At 36.2% G+C, this 12961-nt stretch overlaps 1 protein-coding gene across 1 annotated transcript in view; it reads right to left on the reverse strand.

Moving 5' to 3' along the window:
* The window catches only part of NEGR1 (neuronal growth regulator 1), a 909858-nt gene that overhangs the window by 169427 nt on the left and 727470 nt on the right, over positions 1 to 12961 (reverse strand). The window contains exon 6 of the mRNA XM_060005942.1: positions 10084 to 10235. Within this exon, the coding sequence (XP_059861925.1) occupies positions 10084 to 10235 (152 nt within the window). The remainder of the gene's footprint in view (positions 1 to 10083; positions 10236 to 12961) is intronic.

Raw genomic sequence — 12961 nt, forward strand, 5'->3', positions numbered from 1 at the left:
GGTAGAGGCTGCTAATAAGTTTTCTTTAGGCTGGAAATGTTGGAATGTTCTCATTTTTACAAAGTCTTAATAGCAACAACTCCCATATATATAGTGTCACATTTTGGCCTAAGTTGTTATAGTGTTAGAGCTTTGTGAAATAAAATAGCAAGCAAGGAGGTCTATTCTAGTGCCTTTTCACAGGTTATTGGCCAACAGAATTGAAACTGTGAACATAAAGGAAATTTCCCTGGAGAGTAAAATTATTTGTAGAGATGACAAAATGATTAGGCCAGCAGTGGAAACGCACCAAAGAGAAAAACACATTAAAATACAATTTTTTCTGTCAATAAAAAAATAATTAGGAGTTCAATGACAAAAAATGTACAGAAGGGAAAAATATTGTCAGTATTTCTACTTTGTTAAGAAGTAAGTGTAACTGTTTTTAATAACAATCCATACATAAATACTACTTTTAAAAAACATATATAGATTTCTTAGAATCTTAAAGATTACAGATGAAAGAAAACTTGGAGATTAGATATTCTATTCTCCTCATTTTATAAATGAGGAAACTGAGTCCAGTGAGTTAAGTGCTTTGCTTAAGAACCCCTCCAAGTAAGGGCCAGAAACTAAATTGTCTGACTCTCAGGCTAGAGCTCCTAATAAAATTTTGTGGTTAAATTTGAAACATCTTTTGATCTTTTTGGTACCAAACTTCCACAAGCCTGATACATTTCAAGTCTGATCACTGACAACGGCAAATACCAAATCTCCCTTCTCCCTTTGGCATTTACTGACCCTTGTCAGCTGTATGAATGTATATGCCATCTCAGCAGCTTGAGGATGCAGCTGTCAAATTGCCTCTTAACCTGAGAGAAACACATCAGTAGAGTAATTAATTTTGTACAACCCTCTCTATCAACCTGACCACTTTTTTTTTCATCATTACAAGTGAATACTTATGTGCATGGCTGATTTAATTAATAATTCTAATAAAAAAGACAATATCACAGCAATATATATAAGTGCATTAATAAAGGAATCAAGAACTAGTCTGTTCTCTGATATCTAGTGAGATCAAGTTACAGTTATTGAGGTTATATAGCTCCAAGCCTCTATTGGTTTACTCTTCAACATTTGGATTATATGTAACAGAGAGGACAGAAAAGCAAACTAACATTTAATGAGCACTTTCTCTGGATTAGGTGCTTTATACAACATTTTACATATCCTATCCCAATTAATCATCACAACAACCCTATAAGAATAAGTTATTTACCCTATTTTGTAGGTGAGACAACTGAAGTTTAAAGATTGGGTTTGAGAGAACTGTCTAACATCTTGCACGCAGGACTGTGGTTTCAATTCAGATCTGTTTGATTCCAAAGCTTTTGGTGGTTGGCTTAGAGAGTGGAAAGAACACTGGAATGAGAGCAGGAAAACTAAGTTCTAGCTCTAGATCTGCTGTGCAACGTACAACTTTGGGTTCTCAATCACCTTCTTTGGGCCTCAGTCCCCCTCACCTACAAAGTAAAAGGATAGATCTAGCCTGGAAGATTTCAAACCTAATTTTCTGGACAGGCCTGCGGGTCACTATGCATTGTGATATAAAGGAAAAAGATGGGATTTTCCAGATTTACCTCCAAATCAACCAAATGAACTCCGATTTTATCTTTGTTTTATATTAAGGGTTTGCATAAGGTTTTATTTGTGGAAACAACGCATTGCTTTAAAAAGTTTGAAAAAATTTGACTAGGTAATATCTGAGACCTACTCTAGCTCCAGAGTTCTGCCATTTGACACGGATAACAAAAGCTCTGTCAGCATCTGTTTTTGGTTCTCACTAGCAGCAATTTGATGAACTGGAACACCACAGGTTTTAACAGTTATTCTAACTGCTTCAACTGTTTAGCAGATTTTGGTCTTGTCCAAAATGTCCATGAGACATTGGTACACGCCAAAAGGTCTTTGATATTTAGTCCTGTCCAATACCATTTGGAAAGGACCAAATACACTTATGGACGTTTTGAATAGGACCAAATTTTAAGGACCTTTTAGTGTAGACCAATTTTTTTGTGGTTGTTTTGTACAGGACCAAATATCCTTTAAGACTTCAAACTGTTGGATATCATCTCTTAAGTATGGCAATGAATGACCATTTTGTGTCTAGCTTCTTGAGAATACATAGGATCTAGGTATGAGGTCAGGGAGCAAAAATTCTCCTCTGGCTGTACTCATAACTCCATTTCAGCAAATTTGTATACATTCACTATTTGTGTGATGATTATGACTGTGCATGTATATTTCAGTTTAATAGAGTGCCATCTGATAGGCCGATTTAGCTATATCAAAATCTACCTGTATCTGCAAACCTAATTTTTGTCAAATATTTATTGCTAGAGCATCCAAGAGAGGGTTTCCATTAACATCATAAAGCTGTGAGGATAAAGCAAGTTGGCTCACATAGCATGCTGTCTTTAATAATCAACGAGTCTAAATTTATTGCTGCCTCTTTCAACCAAAATGAAAACCCTATCTCTTTTAAGTTGCAGGAGGGGAGATCAATTTCAATCTAAAATATGAATCATTCAAATTCATGGTATCACCTTTCACATGAAATCAGGGTTCATTATAATAGGCAAAAGTAACAGAGAGCGCATACAGTTGCTTAGTGGCATGTGGGGACATTTGAAGCAAGCAGAGAGCTGAAATATTACTTGCAAGGGCACAGCTGGTTCCATATTCAACAAATCAGTCAAAAAATAAAGTTTGCCTGCATCAGTCAGATCTAAACAGGGAAAAACTGTTATGCTACACACATTCTTTCTCCAATAGTCCTTCTCATTTTCCCTTTGGATAAGAGCTACTGACTTTTTTTTTTTTTAATCTCAAAGAGGAGGTGTCCATCAAATTAAATAGACTGGGAAGAAATATTCTCTAAAATGAGAAGAGATTTTCCAGAAAGTTAAATAGCCCTTGATTGTATAAAGCATTTAAAATTGGAACTTCATTATTGTCTCCACAGCGTTACTAAGAGAGGGAAAAGACAAAGTTTTGGTGAGTCCTTTGAATATTTTATGTGTAATATTTCTGAGGTAAATAAATACTTTGTTATTTGAATAAATGCAGATTCATGCATATGTGTGCACACACACACCCCACGCTCACAAGAAAAGGAGATAAGTCCCTGTAGCGTCATTAGGACCTATGTTCTAGCAAAATATTTGACACCACCTTTAGGAAACATATTAAAGGGTGGTTTGGCAACCATGCATTGTAGCAATATTATTGTTACCTATTTGAGACTGTAAGAAAAGATTTTCTTAATATTAAACCTTGAGTTGTTCTAAATACTTTCACATATTAGGTCTCATGAGAAGACTGTATTAAACCAAAGCTATATAAATGTTAAGTATATTATTTATATAGAGTTCTAAGATTTCTTCCTTCTTAAGTAATTATCTTTCCTTATTTCCCTTTAGATTGAGCCTTATAATATGTGTCCTATAATGAGAAAGTAGGAAACAAAGCATATACATGTTTTACTTATGAAAATGACTTTTACTGGTAACTAAATTACTGATCAAATGATGATGCACATTTGATGAACTGGACCCATAGATGGCAGGATGGGACTATTCAGTTCACATTCTTTAAGGAGAAGACTTAGAAGAATCATCTCTTTCAGTTGCTCACGTTCAGGAAGCAAAAAACACGATTTAAAAATAATAATAAAATCCCCAATAATTCTGAATCCCAAATTTTTTACTTAATAAGGAATTTTGCTATGAATAGTTGACACGCTGTCATCCATTATTGTTTGTTAAAGCATTGATCCCTGAGGCTGATCTACAGTGATCTGCAGAATATTTTCTCTTTCTCTCTCCCTCTCTCTCTCTGTCTCTTTCTCTACCTCTCTCTCACAAAGGGACTTTTTTTTTTTTTTGCTGTACGCAGGCCTCCCACCGCTGCGGCCTCTCCCGCCACGGAGCACAGGCTCCGGACGCACAGGCCCAGCGGCCACGGCTCACGGGCCGAGCCGCTCCGCGGCACGCGGGATCCTCCCGGACCGGGGCACGAACCCGCATCCCCTGCATCGGCAGGCGGAGTCCCAACCACTGCGCCACCAAGGAAGCCCACAAAGAGACTTTTTATAACGCAGACATACTTCAGAAATTTCTGGACACGTAATCTAGAGGATGAGGGATTCATTGTATACTAGCTCTCCTATAGTTTTTTTCCATAAATTTTGCTTTCCCCTTACTTGAAAAAGTATATACTCTCTACCTGAAGTAATTCTATTGATGAAATTACTGACATCTCTGCTTAGAATGACAGCTCCTCTTACAATTACAGTCTAAAGTCTATAGGTCACGGAAGGCAAAAGAATTTAAGGTGACTTCATATTAAATCAAAGCCATTTCTTGCTTCTCTGGGACCCGAGAAAGATGTGAGAAAAGAGGCTAAGAAACCAGAATGAGGGAGGCTTGCAAAAAAGCAAAAGCATGCGAAGTATTGTTCACCAAAGACTACAGTGCTGCATCTTTGCAGGTCAGGGAGTTGTTGATATACACCTGACCATTAGGCCTATTTGTCAGAAAAGAAGCCCACGTCAGGCCAGCTGATGAAGCATCAAGGCAGATCATCAGTCTGTGTTCTTCCTTTCAGAGCCTAGCCTATAGAAAGAGTATTTAGTACACATGTCTCTATTTCTTCATCAACTTGTTAAATTGAATCTACTTATTTAAATTTAATCTGGCTTCTACTCCCAGTTTTCTATAGAAACTGCTTTGGCAAAGATCACCAGCAGCTGCCAATTGTCAGAGACAGTGGCTGATTTTCAGACTTTCTCTGGCCCGATGTAGCATCAGACACTGCTGACCCTCTCTCTTGCGGACAGGTCTACTCCCATGGCTTCCGTGGCACTGTCCTCCTCTGGCATCTCCATCCACCCCGAATCCACATGCTTCTACAGGATGCTTCTCTTTCTCTCCTCACTCCTCAATGCTGATTTTACTTGGATTTCAGTCTTTGCTCATCTTTTCACTCCACGTGGCCTTCAAGAGAAATCTTATTTACTCTCAGAGTGGAAACTACCACACCCATGCTGAGAGCTTCCAGATCATATCTCCATTCTGGACTTTATAAAGTGCAGCTACCTATTGGACATTGCCTCCAACTGAGTATGTCTAAAGTTAAAAACATTTCTCTTTTTCAATCTCCACCTTCTCTCCAAATATAAAATGGCTAATCCTCCTGTTATGTTCTAGCTTGGTTAATGTCACCCAAACTAAACTTTGGAAGTTATCTAAATTCCCACAATTTCCTTCCCATTCTCTTCAGATTTGGTCATTAACTGTCCTAATTATCTCTCTCATCTCTGTTACTCTTTTTGTGCAGTTAGCTCTCCACATTGCCTAAGAAAGTGTTTCAGAAACTAAATCAGTTTATGTCCTTCCTTTATTAAAATGCTTCAGTGGATCTACAAAACCAGAAGGATAAAGTCCAAACTCATCTGCAGTCCTTTCTGTCCTAAGTCCCCCAACTTGTCCAGTCTCATCTGTTAACATTCTCTTCTCCCAACTTTTACTCTAACCATATTAAAATACTACCGTGTCTTCAAATGTATCAGATTGCTTCATACCGCCATGTCTTTACATGAGCTGTTCCATACAGGAGTATTTTTCTCTCTCCCATTCCCACACCCAGGCTCAACCCAATCACATCCTTATTTCAAGGGTCTCCTCTATAGCTTGCCCTGAGTCATTAAGACTGAGTATATCATTCTTTCATCTGTGTCACTACATTGTGCTCATGATTGTTGTTGAATGCACTCTGCAAAGTTCTGCCTTTGAAAATAAGACAATGATGGCTAAAATAATATTTTGAGTTTTAGCTTAGTTATAATTCATATGGTGATATACCTACTCTAGCTGACAGTCATTTCATGGCCCTCAAACTGGATTAAGAGGCTCTTCTCTGCCCTTGTATGCTACTGTTGACTATACTGTGTTACAGTTATCTGTTTCTTGTACCTCTCCGCTCATTCACTTGAGAACTCTTTGAGGAAGTTCCCTTTCTATGAATACTTTTCTTTCCAACATCTAGCACAGTGCTTTGTACATTGTAGACAGTCAATATATATATTTGATGAATGAATATTGCTATTGAATAAACGATCAGAGCCTCATAGAACAATCGTTTTACTTCTGCCTTTACTCTTTAAATCTCCTAGATGTCTGAACCTCTATGCTGTGAACATCATATTTAACCTGGAATTAGTGCCATAAAGTCTGGTTCATGCACTGAGCAAGGGATGAGGTTAAGTTATGAGCTAGAGTTGGGACATTATATCAAATTTGCATGCCTTCTCCCTGGCTTGCCAATGACAACTTACTTTCTAAACCCTCAGTAAAGTACTGGACAGTCAGTCATCAAATAAGTTCAGCCATCTATATATAGTTTTTGAAAACAATTGAACTGAGTGTTCTTTGGGGATGTGATATAATAACAATGACTAGCATTTATTCAATGCTTACTTTGATCCAGGCTAAGTGTTAAGTGCTTTACATGCATCCTCCCATTTAATTTTTATCCCGTAGGTGGGAGCTATTATTGCCCTCATTTTATAAGTGAAGTAACTGAAGCTTTGGCATTTAGGTAACTTACTCAAAATCTCACAACTATATGCGGTAGAACTGTGGTTCACATTATGACCTGCTTGTCTCCCTTTATGTGAAACACACACACACACACACACACACACATTTATACACCAAAAAGTGCTACATTCCTTTTTGGATGGTCTTAGTTATGGCAGAACTCTAAACTACAACTTCTTGCCTTTTGCTTTCTTGTTGATCTGGAAAATGTAGGTTATTACAAATCAGGAGTAGATTGTAACAGAGTCAGGATTTATCCTAAATAGTTATAGATGGGGACCTGATTCTCAGTGGATAACACTCAATAGAGTGTTTGCTATGTATAAGCACTATACTAGGAGATTCACATTTATGATTACCTTCTCTTTGAGCATATTAACTATTCATGGATACAAATCATGAAAATATGATTTTTTTTTTTACTCATGGTATGTTCCACATATCATCATGGACACATGTGGCAGACTCTTTGGAGCCTAACTCTTTTCTCCTAGATTACAAGATGGGCGAGTTAGTTTTACACACTCCCTTGACTATAGGAAGGGCTGATAGTCAATAAAAGATTTTTTAAAATTCTTTAGCAGGTCATAGGCTAATATTAGATCAGCTTAGGACTGGCCACTAGTTTTGGATCAGTTTAGAGGTTGAAGACCTTCCCATCCACAGACCTTGTGAATATACGACAGGAATTCTTATTAAGGGACACATTGCTCTCTCCAGCTAGTTTCATAAGAACTTTAAGAAAGCTGAAGATTTCAATGAAGACTTACAATGCCTGTGTTGGATAACTGTACCATTCCAAGGAGTTTTAAAATCCCATAAAAATGTGTGTTTAAATGTCTCTGAGTCTCATTTTTAATAATTTTTCAGTCAAACATTAACCCCATTCATCTTTCATATTACTTAAATTTTATATCTGGTGGATGTTGTTTATTTCTAAACATTTATTTAAATAGAGTTTTTATCTATTGAAGAATAGCACCCTAAATTATTTAAGTTCATAAAAACCCTAAGAAGGGCAAGCATGTTACATGTAGAGGTATATCTTTCCAAAATATGTTGCAAATGATAAAATTTATCTCCATCGATGGTTTTATGTTTATCATAGTGGGAGACAGTGAAACACAGAAGTTAAAAGCTGAGGCCCTGAACCCAGACTGTCAGGATTCAGATTTTTGCTTTGTCACTTATGAACCATTTGACTTTGGTCAAGCTTTTAACTCTCTTCATCTTGTTTTCCTCATCTGTAAGAAGGGAATTACAGAATTTACCTTTTTGGATTGTGTGAGTATTAAAGGAACAAATCCATATGAAGAGATTAGAATAGGATCTATTCTATAGTAAGCTCACAACAAGTGTTGTCATCACTGTGATATTGCCTTGTATAGCTAGAGATTATAATACACATTCTACAGCTAAAACTCAGTTCATTCATTCATTTATTCATGATACATTCCATCACTTATTCAATGTTTAACTAATTCACTTATTCACTAAAGATTTGCTAATTGTCTATTAAATAGCAGACACTGTGCATAACGATATGGGAGATAAAATGATTAATCAGATATTGATACTGTCTTCTCAACAAATATAATTTGGTGGAGAGATAAAAACTAACAAAAGTAATTAATGTAAAAAATAGAAATGCTTAGTGCAATAAGAGTTTCCGGTGAGGTCATACAAGAGTTTTGAATATACAGATATTTCTTCAAACTTCAGGGCTGTGTTCAAAATTACAGGCAAGATTTGCAGGTCTTTCTTAACGAATTAATCAAATTTCACTAGTAATTCTTAGCACTTCTACCTACAGAAAGCCAGTGGCAAAGGAAGACAATTAGAGTCCATTCTGAAGATACCACATTTAGGAGCCTTTTCAGCGTGCATTATATCCAGAGGACTGCACTAAGGTTGCCAGGGTAAAGCAAACAGACCAGTGATAATTGTTCCTAATTCATCACAGTCATTAATGCTTCGGTTTTGAAAATCAGAGTGTGATTTAGAAATTTAAATAGCAAAAGTTAATGTGTTATTAAGCCTTAAATTTGTCTTTATTTTGTTTAATTCATTTACTCCTTCAGGTTCTTGAATATTTAAAACATTTAAAATATTAATAACATACCAAAAGAAGTATCAATATTTACATTAAATTGGAATTCATATTGCTCTATAATATTTTCAATGATATTATTCATAATTACACAAAATAAATAATCCTCATGGAAGAAACTTAAGCAAGTATATTATACTTTGGCTATTGCACAGCAAGCAATGCTTTTCTTTCAGAGTGTGGGATACTAAGAAATACTTCGTAATATTAAGCTGGAATAATAAATGATGTGATGCTTTAAAAGTACATATAGCACAAATCATTTTCAAATGATTATTTTCTATTAACAACCAACTGATATATTTTATTTAACAACAGAGTTTCTTAAATCATGGCAATTCAAAGTTCATAAATCATGAAACTTCTTATTATAGTATGTTTTTAAACAGTAAGGATATTACATATCCCGTTCCCCATTTCTGCAAAATAGAAATGATCATGTTTGTGATGAACTCACAGTGTTTTCATTTTTCAGAGACAGCTTACTAACACAGGATGATAACATAAATATACATATGTCAGGTTACTATAAAAATATAAATTATCAAAGATCAGTATGGTTTAGATAACTTTGTGGAACTGAAAAGACCGCGTATTCTCTATAGTTTTCTGTGAACATTTTGAGAAACACTCCACTTCAAAATCAAGAATAGTTTATGGTTATAACAATTTGTTGGTTACTCAGCTTCTGAAAAGCACTAAAACTAATTGTAGGAGAAAACATTAACATATATTTCTTTCCCTTCCACTAATCCTTGTGTTTGCTCTTCTTTTTTCATTTCTAGTCCTTCGGAACTAAGACACATTAGAAATAAAGTACCTATTTTAGTAAAACCTTAAGTTGTATTTCAAAATACACTTTTGAGTAAAAACATTATCTATGTGGATAAAATATTTTGTCCATGATCATTTACTTACTATTTTATCTTGTTTATGGCATGTGAAATTCTCACTATCTCAAGATAAACATCTAAAGAAAGCCAACCAAGAGTAAATTCAATCTAAATTAATCTATGCTGAAATATAACACATTTTTAAAAACAAAACAAAACAAAAACTAAATTCTACCAAACCAACTGTCTTCAGTCAGAAGACATTTTTAGTGGATCCTATTATTTATATGATTTTTCCCTTTTCTCAGATCTAAGATATTTTTCTAAGCACATATGGAATTCTATAGGGATTATAAAATTCTCCAACACGCTGATTATTTTGGGGCCAAATTTCCTGTGTAAGGATATTGTGTAAGGAACATGTCACATCAGGCTGAGCTTTATAGATAGGAGCCAAAAGGCCCTGGGAGCATTTTGGCAACCCTGTGTTACTTACGGTTGAGAGGCAGGCTCGCATTGGTTGTGCCTAGCTTGTTGACAGCCACACAAGTATAGTTGCCGAAGTGCTCCTGTGTCACATTGGTAACAGTGAGAATGGATCTTGTGCTAAAATTCTGAATAATAATTCCTTGTTGGCCACTGAAGAGCCTAAAGGACAAAAATAAACTCTAGGTAAATACGTGTTGTGAATACCATTTTTATCTTAGATGGGGTTGTCATGGCAACACATAGACAGTTTTGACCATGCTGCTGTTAGCATATAACATGATAATAGTGCAATTATATTTCCTTACAGTAGTAGATATTAGGGAAGAGAGGTTGTATGACAGCGGTAGACTGTTCCCATGGGATTATTTGTGCTATATAACAAACAAAGCTTAGATAGCCACATGTCCTATTCATACATTGACTTGTATTTTAGAAAATTAAACACACTACAGCAATGGTATCTCAACTGTTAAAGTCAAGAAAAAGTAAAGGGAATTAAATATAACGATTCCTTTAAAAACACAAACTCATGATTTCTAAAAAGTTGGCTAGAATATGTCTTAGCCATCTCAGATGATATTATTAGGTAACTTTCATGAAAGTTAATCCTACAACTGTGGTGGGATGGTTCTGAGTCCAGGGTCAACACTTACTGCTACTTTGTAGATATAACCCAGACAGATGACTTGCTGTTAAACCTAGGAAAAGCCTGCAGTATAATACTGAGGATCGTATTTAAAGTTGAGTCTTATCTTTGTCACACTTTACTAATGTGTTTCGGAAACTCCTTTAACCTTTCTGGGCCTCCATATAGGATTCAGTTTTACCTGATTCCACCCTGACTACTCAACGTTCTCGCTCCAGACTTACCAGCAGAGGCCCCTACTCTCAGATAGGCCGGCATAGCTCTACTGTTTTCAATGCTTGACAGTCTCGCTTTTGCTTCACACTTTTCCTGAATCTTCCCCCAATGGCCACCATTCCCTTCTATCTCTGAGAACCAGATTCCTCCCTCCTCATTTAAGTCTGACCTATGTCCTATCTCTCCTACTCTACTCTCCTTAAACGACTCTCCTCTCTCTCTGTCTCTGCCTCTTGCTCTACATGTTGCTCTCCAAATTGTTGTAGAATTTATAAAACCAAAGCCATATTCTTGCGTTGTTCTCTCTAGCAGCTTCCATACATACGAGTCTACCCAAATAAACTGAATTGTTTTAAATTTCTTAAAAGGCAAGGCCATATGGACATACTTCATTTTATATTTGAGTTCTACCTAGCACTTTAATAGTGGTATCTTGGATATATAATACATAGTTCATAGGTCAGTGGAGTTCGGGTGACAGCCCCACAACACAAGGATTGTTAAGTCCCCTTCAGTGGCCCTGTCAAAAAATTCTCTCTCTAAATATGAATTCTGCTATAATGAGATGCCAACCAAATAATAACTTCTCCCTAACTAACCCCAAAGTTTATTGTGAAAGAAATGTGCTGATCACAATATGTGATATGTAAGCTCATAGCTCAAATGGCAGTTAGCTTTTCTTCTTTAATGTGTTCAAGTCTTAGTACTAAATATTTATTTAATCATGAAGATGCTAATAAATGGCATTCCCCTGAGAGTTTAGGTTGAACACCTTTGCATTATGTTATGTGACTTGCACCTGAATTTAGATAAAATATACTGTAGTTAAATGCAGATTAAAATAAGCAACCATGCTTGATCATCTGGGAATTATTTGTATTTCATGTAATAGCTGAATTTGACTTATCCAAATCTCAAACTTTAATCAGATTAATAAAACGTTGAGTTGAATAAATATTAAAAAACTTTAACTTGAGCAATAAACCTAATGACCTCCAACTCTGACACAAGAAAACAGGTTATCAAATATCAAGGATATGACAGCATTTAGTCATCTGTCTCATATTGCAAATCTATCAATATTTATGCTAAAATCCCACAATGGTTATTCCCTACTTTTCTGCATCACATCAATACATTTATTTTTAACCAATTAGTATATGTTATGTATAAAAATTCACAGTTTCATTGTCCTGCAAGCTTCAGCATTATGGCTTAAATCAATTTGCCCATGTCTCTGCTATGGCTACATTCTCCAGAGGACTCAGCAACTCCCAAGACTATTAAATCCCTTTTGTGCCCCATATCCCAAAACCAAGATTCATTTTGCTACTAAAGAATTGAGAAAAGATTAGTTAGGGTCTTCATTTGGCTAGGCTCTGGGGAGGAAATATCAAGGGAGTGTAATCAGTTACTTCACAGCACTGTTTGCTTATGTTCCTTATGGCTGTCGTTCTGAGTTGGGTTCCAATTCTCTGCCCTTTAACGTGTCTGAAGGCAAGCCCCAGATGGTGCTAAATCATGCAGTGCATCCATGCTCTGTGCATGCAGACCCATTCCTGGCCCGTGTCCAGCAGTGTTATGTGAATTCTTACCAAAGTGGCACATCAGTCACACTTTAGCAGCATCAACTCCTGCTGCTGCGATCAGCCTGGCAGGTGATTATGGTCAATAAAAAAAGGAAAGCATCTTCTCTGGGGGAATGTTCTTCCTCTAGAGGACGTTATCTCTCTGAGATGACTGGAAGAGTCCAAAGCTTCCTTTCATCCATAGTTGGGAGTTTTAGAAGTACTGACTCATCAAGCACCATTTAAGAACCTGTCTTCACCTGGTAGATGACTGGGGCAGCATTTCCAAAGCTGACATTGAGGGAGAGAGACTTCTGAGATGATGTATATCTCTGGAAGGTGTATTTCTGTGATTTTCCTACAGAGATCCTGGGGGTAGTGGTAGATGGAGGGTTTCTCAGCTATTTAAACCAATTCTGAAAATAGTTATTACTTACTACAAAGATGAGTTCTAT

The sequence above is a fragment of the Delphinus delphis genome, chromosome 1, assembly GCF_949987515.2.
Source record: "Delphinus delphis chromosome 1, mDelDel1.2, whole genome shotgun sequence".
Taxonomy (NCBI): domain Eukaryota; kingdom Metazoa; phylum Chordata; class Mammalia; order Artiodactyla; family Delphinidae; genus Delphinus; species Delphinus delphis.